Raw genomic sequence first — 12076 nt, forward strand, 5'->3', positions numbered from 1 at the left:
GTTGTAGCAAATTTTCTTTTGTAAGATCCAAATGGGAAAATTAACTTTTCTAGGGGAATATTGATCTGGGAGAATTTGCAGTGCTCAGAAGAAAAGAGGTAGCTAAATTAATATGCTACCATCTAATTAGCAGTAGTTGCTCCATGGATTTTTATGATGATTAAATGGCATTGTACTGAGAAGGTATTTAACATTAGTCTGTGGCACATTGTAAGGATGTAATGTTAGTTACCATGATTGGAAGATAGAAATGTTAAGTTATGATGAAGATGAGCCCCTTGCCTTACATTGACTCTGATCTTCAAATACTTTTGCCCAAGCCCAGCCATATACATTGTAGAAAGATGAGATTATAGGTATTCCTTCCTGATTTTTATTTTTTTTGAATTGGAGAGAGTTGATAGTATTTCACTCAAATTTCTTGAAAGAATTAATTCAGGTATTAGAGTTATCCCACACAAGCGTTGTTCTAGATGTTGGGAGAACACTCACAAAAGGCCATCCTCCTAGAGCACCACTGTCTGAGGGAGACAGATGAAGAGGCAGGTCACTGCAGTGGGCGAGGATCAGGCTGTGACGGATAACGGTGGAGGTAGGTTGGGACAGGAGCAGAGCCTCGCCTCACAGTTATGTCAGCCAAGAAAACTTCCCGTTAAGAATAGTATGGGACTTTGGCTTCTGTATTAGTGCTCTCTTCCAGCCTTTGGTTCTTTTTATGGCAGTCTGACTCAGCTTGAATAATCCTAGTACAGCGTTTGTGCTGGGGAATTCTTTATTCAAAGCTGTTTCCTGTCACTAGTGTCAAAACCAGAGTCGGTAAAACATTTTCATAGATAAAACTATAGCTGTTTCCAGTCCATTATTATGGAATGGGGATGGCCATAAGAAGTGTCTCAATATATCTATCTGGTCACTGTTTCGCATCTGTTCTGTTAACAGTCACTGTGTTCAAGTGTTTCACACTGAAATAGATAATGCTTAATGGCCAAACCGGAGTGTCAGTTAAAAACCACAGTTGGTAAGCTGTCATACCTGAGTCATCTTATAAACTGGAGGTGACTCATTTTAGGTGACTGGTCAGAGGGAAGTTCTTGTAAAAACCAGGCACCAGAGCCAGACTCAGGTTCTTTTATCACTGAAGTGGCCCCTCATCAATAACTTGAACATTTTATGAGATCAAAAATCATCTCTCTTTGTGTCAAGGACTCTGAGATTCAACAAGTACGTATCTGAGAAAACTGATGGATCTAAAAATTTACTCAGAAATGTTACAATCTTTTTATATTTTGAGAAGTATTTTGGTGGTGTCAGCACTAGGCCCAGCTTCCCCATCTCCTTGGAAATGAGATGCAAGTTGTAGGTGCTCACGTTTTCATGGCACGTTGCCAACTCTAATGCCGGGGTACCTGGTGTCTAATGTATATGAAATCTCACATAAATCCACTAGACCTTAGGGGTGCTTCGTATATTGGTCAGAGAGTTCAGCCAAGAATGGACAGATCTAGTCTCAGCCAAAAGTGTGCCCAGGACAGCTGCTAGTTATGCATTGTGCACATTCTTTTTTCAACTTTATCCATATGTTGAAAATGTTCACAATTGAAAGTTGAAAGAATCGTACACCAAATACCCAGAAATGTGCCATCCGGCTCAACTATTAAAATCTTCCCATATGGGCTTTACTTGTCTAACCATTCATTTGTTTCTACTTAATCATTTCAAGGTAAATTACAGATCTCTCACCTCTAAAAACTTAGCAAGCATCTCTTAGGAGTAAAAGTATTCCTCCATATAGCCGCAATGTCTGTTATACTGAAGGAAATTAGTAAATGTTCCCTTCCATCTAATAGCAAGTCCATATTCAAAATTAGCCAACTGTCTCCCAACTTTTGTTGATGGCTTATTTTATCTGAATTCTGATTTAATCAAGATTCAGATATTACGTCTAGGTGTTAGGAATTCCTGCATTCTTCAAACTCTCTGTAGTTAGCTCATCTGATTTGTCCGCTAATGACAAATTCACCTTCACTGTAGGAAAAAGTTAGCCATAGATATTCTTTGATTACTATATATTGGGACAGTGCTAAGGACTTTATAATTTTATTGAAATTCTAATTTTAAAAAGTCTAGCTTTATTTTGCTGTTAACATTTTCATAGAGAAATGTTATTCAAAATAATGCTATATATATATATACACACATATATATATCTTCTAAATATGTCTCACATATCTAAAATATCTAAATACCAGATCTTCTAAAGATTTTACTTTTAAATAATCTCTGCACCCAACATAGGGATCAAACTTATAACTCCAAAATCAAGAGTCACACGCTTTCCTCCTGAGTGAGCCAGGTTCCCCCCAAATTATGCTTTTAAATGAAGTTCTGTATAATTTACAAACCTATGGCTAATCATGTTTGTTACATGTCTATATATATGTCTTACACGAGCCGAACAAATACTTATTTGGGTTCAGAGAAAGTAAATTTTGAATACCCACAAACAAGTCTGCTTTCTTGGCGGATCTAGGTTTTTTGTAATCAATGAAGATGAGTGAATTCTGTGGTGTGTGCTTGCTGCCCTTGCCCTTCTTTCTGTTTTTAAAGGTTTTTGTTAAGAAACCATGATAATTACAGTGACTTCATTATAAAACCTCCAAATATTACCTGGAGGTAGGCTGACTATAATCTTATGAACTCACTTCCTTTTGGATATCAAAATTAAGGTTGGCTTTTTGCTTTGACTCCTTTCATGTTTATTGCCAGATAAATAATCACTGATTTTAGCACTTCAATGTATTATTAGCTTTTCTTCTCTTAAAATGTTCCCCCATTATTTTTAAATAAATGATAGTCTTTTATTAAATAATATTGAATGCCTCCTTTTTTTTTAATACCTCCTTATTGTTACAAAGGTGTCAAGTATTGTGTGGAAACATTTACAGATTTACACTGATTTTTGCCAGATTTTCTTTTTATGGTTCACAGAGAAATCTCATTGCCTCCCCTATCAAAAATAGCACAACTTGAGCTCTGCAAACAAGTAAAGACTGATTGCATTTTTGGAAGTTTATAATAACTTCTTTAAAAATTTTCCTTTAGGCTCTTGAAGACTCCAGCTGCCTGAAAAGGAGCGGCAGGGACAGCGGTTACGGGGATATCTGGTGTGCTGAACGTGGAGAATTTCCTACTTCTCCAGGCAACCATAAGCGAGAAGATTCCTTCGAAAGCTTGGACTCCCTGGGGTCTAGGTCATTCACAAGCTGCTCTTCTGATATCACACTGAGAGGTGGACGTGAGGGTGAGTTGCATTTTTGACTGTTTACTTTTAATGTGTTTGTGTGTTACGAGAAATTTGGGAATGGTAGGAGAAAAGTGGAGAAAAATCTATTGGGGCAAAAACATTTTACCAAAATGTGGATTTTCACAGAGACTAGAATATTGAGGGTTGTTTTTTTTTCCTTTTCTTTCTCCTTTTCTTTTCCTTTGTCTTTCTCATTCCTTCCTCACTGTATCACCACTAGAATGGTGATAGTTTTCACTTTTTTTTTTTTTTAAATCCTTCCATGTTTAGAGGAAAGCAGGGAGACTATTAACCAAGACCTGTTCAATCAGTGATAATCTATCCTCATTCTCTTTTCTCCAGATTCAAGTTTAATAATCTGTGCTCTGAGACCTATTCACTGATACATTTACACATAAAAAAGAAAGATTCTATAAAAGTCTGTTCTAGATCCCGAGTAATTTTCTCCCCAAAAGGGAAAAAAAAAAAAACTTCTCTTAAGGAAAAGCAAGAAGAATATTTCCGTAATTCTCTCCCTCAAAAAGATTGATACCTATCACGATGGAGTATTATGCTAAACCTTGATAAATTAAATAGCCATACTAGCATGGTATTAGAAAACCTCTTTTGCTTCTATTAGTCCAGAGTAAATCCAGGGCGGTGTGAGGAAAGAACATGCAAATGAAAGTTACTCTGTTATGAGAGGACCCTTCTTTCAAAATCCTAATCAGTTATTTAAGTGTATGTCTTCTTCCAGTGGCCATTGGGTGGTGTCAGAAATTTCTGACTGTGTACCTCTAACAATTCAAATTTGCGTAGATTGAAACCACCAGTAAAATTTCTGTGCTTCTACCATCAACATGAAAACACTGAGAGTTCTGGTCATGAATTTGTGCTAGATTGTTAGGGATTTTATTTTGCTAGTTATATTGATAATCACATTTAAATTTTTAGTTGTTTTTCCTAAGGTTCTTATAACAAAATGTTTAAAACCTCAGCAAAGTTGAAAGAATTTTACAGTTGAAGACCCATGTTCTGGCCACCTAGTTCTACCATGACATTGTACTGTGTTCGCTTTACACATATTTACCCCTTTCTCTGTACATTACTTATACATCTTGTTTTTCCGAGGTACCTCAGAGTACCTTATACTTGTCCTAAATACTCAGCACACAGTCATCAACAACAACATCTGTTGTTGTTCTGATGTAAATTTACATAAAAGTGATGTATGATGGATTTGGTTTTGCAAAAGAAAATTAATCAACAAATTAAGTATCACCAACCCCTGCATTCTTAGGTTTTAGAGCAGTAGTGACATTTGAAATTTAAAAAGTAGGGGCGCCTGGGTGGCTCAGTGGGTTAAAGCCTCTGCCTTCAGCTCAGGTCATGATCTCAGGGTCCTGGGATCAAGCCCCGCATTGGGCGCTCTGCTCAGCGGGGAGCCTGCTTCCTCCTCTCTCTCTGCTTGCCTCTCTGCCTACTTGTGATCTCTCTCTGTCAAATAAATAAATAAAATCTTTAAAAAAAAAGAAATTAAAAAAGTAAATAGCTATCTAAGAGTTAACCTTTTATATTTACTGCTGTGTTTGTTGGTTGTCTCCTGTCTGTCGTCTTCTCTCTAACATTTCCATAGCCCAGATGACTAGCACAGTTTTAAGGAAATGAATCTGAGCTTATAATTCATCTGAGTGATTAAAGCTGTAAAAGCAGAGGCTGAAATTCTCAATGTACTATATTGCTTAGTGCTGACTGGGTAACCTAACACATGCACTGTTTACATGTATCCAGCCCCCAAAGACTGAGGGCATGTGGGAATAGACTTCCGGTGCTTCCCATTTAGTGGGCCTATGGTGTGGAATGAAAGTCCTCTCCTCAGATACTTGCTGGAGTGGATGCCTGGTACATGTGACGGAAAGCAGAAGGCCACTGTCCCCCTGCTTCCTGATAGTGGGGAGGGAGTCGCAGAGCTTGTTTGAAGAGGGCAAAGGGAAGGCTAAGTCCTTACAACTGAGGAAGAGAAGAAAAGCCTACTGGCCGCACAGATAATCGAACTTTTGTGATCATTGTGCTGAAATTCTGCTACCTACTGGTTGTAATCCCAAACTGATCTCCACTGTTAGGGTAATATTTTTCGGTTAACAGCATTGCAGAGTCAAGGTGCTTGGTTTTACATAAAACCCCTTATTCTATCGAGAATATTTGCCTACTCTGTAGGAAACTCCACTGGACTCAAAAATAAAGAGATTTTAAGTTTAAATATTCCAATGTAGAATAATCTCCCTGTGTCTTTAAAAGTTCACAAGTACACATTTTGGCAAAACTCTTTTTTTTTTTTTAATTTTTAAAAGATTTTATTTATTTATTTGACAGACAGAGATCACAAGCAGGCAGAGAGGCAGGCAGAGAGAGGGGGTTGGGAAGCAGGCCCCTTGCCGAGCAGAGAGCCCGATGCAGGACTCGATCCCAGGACCCCAAGAAAATGACCTGAGCCGAAAGCAGAGGCTTTAACCCACTGAGCCACCCAGGCGCCCCTGGCAAAACTCTTTAAGATCTTTCTTATTTGCCAAAGATGTCATATTTAGGAGGTGGTAAAAATGAAGCATCAGATTGACTCTTACCCCTCCTGGTCATAGCTGCTGCTGTTTCCTCCCTTTCTGCCTTTTCTCCCTTACTCTGTTCCGGCCTCCTGGTCTCACAGGGATGTGCTCAACCATTTCCTGTAGGCTATTCTCAGTGTTACTGACTGTAGATTTCTGGTGAGCAGGAGAGAGGAGGCCAGACTGGCTCCAGCACAGGTTAACCTTACAGGGGTTCTTAGTGCTGAGAGGCTACGGTTCTCAGGTCCTCAGGTCCGTGGGTATGGAGCATGGCCATGCTCTCAGGGAGCCCTGGTGGGAAGCAAGAAACATCTGCAAACTTTCTTTACAGATACACAGAGGCAGGAAGAAAAGGGCAGATAAGGGGTACAACTCAGCTTGGATCTCTAGTAGTATTTTGTAGCCTCTTTTCCTCCTTTTCCTTTAAAAAGAGAAGACTTATTTATTTTATAAAAACAGATCAGTATTTGTATCTGTCTGACCTTGAGGTGTGTCCAAGTACATTGTTTTGAATTTGTGTTTGAATGATTTGGGATCAAAACACAAGTTTCCCAATATTTCCACGGCCACCCTCAAAAAAACCTTGAGTTGTGTGTGTTTGTTTAGGAGTGAGACTTGATATTCCTTTGGACCAAATCATTTCTAAAGTCCCAGCCTCCTCTCTGATGTGTGACTCTTGCTTCTAGAGGTCTCACAAGGATCTGGCTAACCCCTTTGTGATATTGTGCTTTCTGCTTCTCTTTCCATGTACTCCCTTATCTCTCACCTCACAGAAATTTGAGACAACGGCGTGCTTTATTTTAAATTACGGACTTTCCCTTGAATGACTCTTTGATCTCATTTTAGGCGTCTTTGACTCAATCGCTACGTGTTACTCATTACAGATTTATTGCATCCCACCAATAAATTTGATGTAAAGTCACAGGGGCAAGGAATATTGGGAAGAGAACGAATTCAGTGGTTAATGGGGACGTTTTCTGCTTAGATGATAAAACAGTAAAAGAATGTAGCGCGTGCGCCTACAGTATGCAAAGCAAGTTCCTCCTAATGGATCTTATCACAACTTCATGACAAATTTCTAAAAATATTCCCCAGAGTTAGCAGAAGAGCCCCGGGTTTCCAAGGGAAGGACAAAGCAGGCTTGCTGTGTGGGTTCAGTTAGACAAATGATCTGGAGACTAAAGCAAATTCTCTTGCCTTTTTTATAGGTTGTGAAAGTGACACAGATTCTGAATTTACATCCAAAATGCAGGATTACAATAAAGATGATATGTCCTATCGAAGGATTTCAGCCATTGAACCAAAATCTGCTTTACCGTTCAACCGTTTTTTGCCCAATAAAAGTAGACAGCCGTCCTATGTGCCGGCGCCACTGAGGAAGAAAAAGCCGGACAAAAATGAGGATAACAGAAGAAGTTGGGCCAGCCCGGTGTATCCAGAAGCAGATGGAACGTTTCCAAGGTACTGGGATGCAAGCAGATGATGGTGTTTTAAAATTCAGTATGCTTTGTGAATTTGCTGGGATTTTAAATATGGGAAAAGGAATGGTTCTTAAGATGTATTTCATGGATAATAAATTTCAATAATGAAAAAATTTTTTTCTTACCTATATCTCTAGTCATGCATATCCTGATGATATTTCTTCCATTTAAAGTGTCAGCTTAGGAAGAGCCGGTTCTTTTTTTAGATGCATGCCTCTAGCCTAATGACATCCTTCAGCTGATTAGATGACTTTTGTTGTTCATTTTGAGCAGTTATTTTCTTCCATTTTTTCCCCTGTCTTGATCGATCTCAGTGGACACAGAGACAGTCCTTTAATTTCCCATCAAATTAGCAGAGCAGAGTGGGATTTGTCAAATGCAACTTGCTGTCAGAAGGAAGTGTATGGTTCTGAAAGTGGTTCGGACTCCGAGGATGAACGAAGGTTGCCTGATATAGTTTTGGATGACTTAGCCAACCGTAGATTCCGAGTGAAAAAGAGGCCCGAGTGTTTCACATCGAAAACCACCTCTGCTAGCTCTTACTCACCAAGGTTTCCTCCTGCTGACACATTAGTCCCTGGGCCGTACGCACTGACGAGGTCAGAAAAATTCTCCCAGATCAGAGTGTCTGTGATGTTGGTTTTAATACATAACACTCCAGGTTGTTTGCAGTTTGTCTCTTTTTAACACATCTTATAATTATCTTTGGTCCTTGTGTATTAAGTTATTCTCTAATTAAAATGAGAGGCCATTATAATGCCTTAACTTTGTTCTAGGAACTATAATGCTGAGAATGGCTACTAATTTGTCCCATCCAGTGGCATAAACTCTGTGAGCCAAAAAGCATGACTTTTTGTTCTGTGTCACAAATTGTCATTCGGTATCTTAACCGGTTGGATGTTTTGAACAGTAACGAGAGGAGAACTTGGGGCAGAAATGTGGAGAACTGGCCAAGAGTACAAGAAGCTTCAAAGTCCTCTTGTTACTTGGAAGTGGAAGAAGAAAAGACAAGCTTGCCCAACACCATCAAGGATGATCTTTATGTGCGAAAGCTAAGTCCAGTCATGCCAAACCCAGGGAATGCTTTTGATCAGTTTCTTCCCAAATGCTGGATCCCAGAAGATGTGAACTGGAAAAGAATAAAAAGAGAGACTTACAGACCATGGTATAAAGAATTTCAGGGATTCAGGTTTGTCTCTGTGCACGTTTCTGTTGTCCTAGTGTTCCTTCGGCACCCTGGCTAGGTGCATTCTATGTGTGCTGCTTAGGAGAGAGAGAGAGAAAAGTTACTTTTCTCTTCAATACCAGAGAACCTCTATAACTGCAAAAAAAAAAAAAAAAAGCTTTTAAATTTAAACCTTAGGACCTGGATCTTAGAAAGCCTTCTGCATGACAGGATTTTCAGTAGTTGTAGTTTTCTCCAACTCTTTCTCCTCCCCTCCCTCCTTTCTCTGCATCGCTCTACAGTAGGAGGAATTCAGATTCTGAGGATGAGGATTTGGGCTCGGACAGAAGCTCCTCCATTTTTAGTAGAATCCAAAAAGCAAAACATAGGCTAGACAGCAGCTGCCAAAGACGTTCACTTCTGCTGGAATTGGCTACCAAAGGGGCCAGGAACTCCCGGGACACCCATGCAGCCAGGAGAAGCAGCAGTGCCTCCGAGGAGCCCAGGTGTATCTGTGTGCATGAGCCTGCCCGCCTTGAGTCTGGCCTGGGACCCCTGTGCCAGCTGCTGCTGCTCCATTAATCTCTGACCGTGACGCGCTGGATCCTGACACCTCGTTCATAATATTTAGCACAAAATTCTAATATATGATGCATTGCTTTCTGTGGGAGCACATAAGCTTGGAAATCTATAAAGTTAAATATTCCTCAGCGCAGTGATGTACAGGATAGTACATAGTTATATGGGGCATAGTCAAATCTTTTGGAAAACTATTTCTAAAAATCTTTTGTGAAAGTTGAACTTAGTATATGGTTGTGTTCTGTGTGGAGATGTGGAGAAAGGAAATAACTTTTATATAAACACCAGGGCCTGCCAGTCTGGTGGGAAAAGGCAATGAAAAGACTCAACAGGGTCTTTTTGAAAGGTTCACGCATTTTCTTTTCTTTTCTTTTTTAAATTATGCTGACTACCTGATTGCATAAAGTGCTTGATGACCAACTCTTTGATCTCATCAAGATTATTGCTGCTTTTCTGGGATGGGGACTACATCACTGTGGCTAACAGAATAAGGGAAGGGAGAAAGCAAATGTATGTAAGACAGAGAGGCAGGTGCGCTCTGTCCACGTTCTAGCCCCATCAGTTGACCTGGCTGGTGCCCACCTTTGCTGAGAAGTACCCTCTGCATTTGCTTCTTTAAATGGTATCCAAGAAGGTCAAGTGTGATGGCATTAAAGGCTAGTCTTTCTTCCAAGCAGGAATCTCTCCCAAGGTACCCTAAAATAATTCACCCATGGTAACGGGCTAGTTGCTCTGCTGCCTAATTACCTTTTCAACCTAAACTTATTAAGACTCTCCCTTCCTTTTTCTTTTCTGTGCTTCAGTCAGTTTTTATTACTTCAGGCACTCCAAACATACTCTGATGACATCTTGTCTTCTGAAACAAATATCAAAATTGATCCCACTGCTGGCCCAAGACTCATAACACGCAGAAAGAATCTCTCTTCTGCACCGGGGTATAAAAGAGATGACCTTGAGATGTCAACCCTCGATCCTGACTTAGAGAATGATGATTTCTTTGTCAGAAAGACTGGAGCTTTCCATGCAAATCCGTATGTTCTCCGGGCTTTTGAAGACTTTAGAAGGTTTTCCGAGCAAGATGATCCTGTAGAGCGAGATATAATTCTGCAGTGTAGAGAAGGTGAACTTGTACTTCCAGATCTAGAAAAAGATGATATGATTGTTCGCCGAATTCCAGCACAGAAAAAAGAGGTGCCTCTGTCAGGGGCCCCAGATAGATACCAACCGGTCCCATTCCCGGAACCCTGGACTCTTCCTCCAGAAATTCAAGCAAAATTCCTCTGTGTACTTGAAAGGACACGCCCACCCACAGAAAAAAGAAAGAGCTGTAGAGTATTAGTGCCTTCCTACAGGCAGAAGAAAGATGACATGTTGACTCGCAAGATCCAGTCTTGGCAACTGGGGACGACTGTGCCTCCTGTCAGTTTCACCCCTGGTCCCTGCAGTGAGGCGGACCTCCGGAAATGGGAGGCCATCCGGGAGGCCAGCAGACTTAGGCACAGGAAACGGCTGATGGTCGAGAGGTCAGAGTGTGTTTCTGAAAGGATTTTGCTTGTCATGGATGGTCTTGTGTAACTTTTCCTGTGTGAGAAAGTGGCATTGTATCGCCCAACTCTGCATGTCATGAGCCATTTTGAAGCATCCTGTAAAAATTTATATTGTTGTGAGAAACCTGTAGTGATTTCTTGGAAAAAGTGCAATTCCATATTTGCACAACTATAATTCAGCTATTTGAGGCCTGTTTTAAAATGTGTAGACACAAACCTTGCCTTTGGCCTTAAGGAAGACTATGATACTATCTGCAACATGATGTTTCCGGAAAATGTTTTCCAGCCATGTTTACAGACTTTATATTCTCATGTCCAGGCTTTTCTGAACCAGTCTGGTTGTAGTTTAGTTTTCTGTGTTTCTCATATTTTGGAATGTATAACTTATGTGTAAACATTTCCCTTAAAATATGGCATTGCAAATTTCATTTAACTTAATTATGATTTTTGGTTTTGACCTAGGTTCCTTGGACTATCAATACATGACTTTTTTTTTTTAAATATATGACTTTTTAAATTTATAGTTTAAGATTCAGTGCAAACCTTATTAAAATGCATGAATGTTATTTGCTGTCTACTACATTTTACCTGTATGCAATTATGGCCATTTTGATGATGATGTGTCTGCATTTATGTGTTGTGCAACTTGCCATTTTGATGTTCAGCTTGTTGAACTTTGGGATGGACAAATACAAGGTTGATTAAAATCAGTAGATCCACATCTAACTTCTATTCCTGGCAACAGGAAGCTCCTTGATATGGATTTGTTTGTTCAGGGTAAATTAAGAAACTATTTATCTTGCTTAATTTGATTCCTTGAAATATGAGATCAATTAGAAATTGAGACATTATCAAGAAGGGGATAAAACCTTTTGAGATTTGTCCATCTCTAGTTAGGACTGTAAACATATTGAACACTTAGAGAGTAACAAAACTGAAAAGTGACTTTTAATTTTTGGTTTTCTGATTTCTTAGACTCTTTCAAAAGATTTATGGTGAGAATGGGTAAGTTTTTTAGTTCACAGTTAAAAAAAAATCTGTGTATTGTTTGTCCTTTGTGTAAAATGTCACTGCACTTCTATTCTGGCATGTCACTAAATGGGGACGCTGTGTGCTGTGCATGTAATTTTAAAAAATGGGAAATTTTTTCTTAATTTTGCAACCTAACGGTGATATTTCTGTGCCCAAGTGTACAGTGCATGCAGTGCTATGTGACTGTGTTAGGTTTTTTTATTAGAAGTTTAAAATTCAAGTTTTTTTTTCCCCATTCTTTTCCTTTTTTTTTTTTTTTTTAAATTTAAGGAGTTGAATAAAAGTAACACAATTACTTGCCTAAGATTGGGTATATTTAATTTAGTATTTGATTGCTACAAAGACCACAATTCTCACTTCTGCCTGTTGAAGCCCAAATAAAGCTCTTT

General features: G+C 39.3%; 1 protein-coding gene across 5 annotated transcripts in view; it reads left to right on the plus strand.

Moving 5' to 3' along the window:
* The window catches only part of LMO7 (LIM domain 7), a 207034-nt gene that overhangs the window by 148705 nt on the left and 46253 nt on the right, over positions 1–12076 (plus strand). For 2 of the 5 annotated variants that reach the window (XM_046028238.1, XM_046028239.1), the window contains exons 8-12: positions 3103–3301; positions 7092–7344; positions 8275–8553; positions 9912–10631; positions 11631–11660. In XM_046028238.1, coding sequence (XP_045884194.1) covers positions 3103–3301; positions 7092–7344; positions 8275–8553; positions 9912–10631; positions 11631–11660 — 1481 coding nt within the window. The remainder of the gene's footprint in view (positions 1–3102; positions 3302–7091; positions 7345–8274; positions 8554–9911; positions 10632–11630; positions 11661–12076) is intronic. The other 3 variants (XM_046028240.1, XM_046028242.1, XM_046028241.1) reach the window with 2 other exon arrangements.

Source organism: Meles meles, chromosome 14 (assembly GCF_922984935.1).
Source record: "Meles meles chromosome 14, mMelMel3.1 paternal haplotype, whole genome shotgun sequence".
Taxonomy (NCBI): domain Eukaryota; kingdom Metazoa; phylum Chordata; class Mammalia; order Carnivora; family Mustelidae; genus Meles; species Meles meles.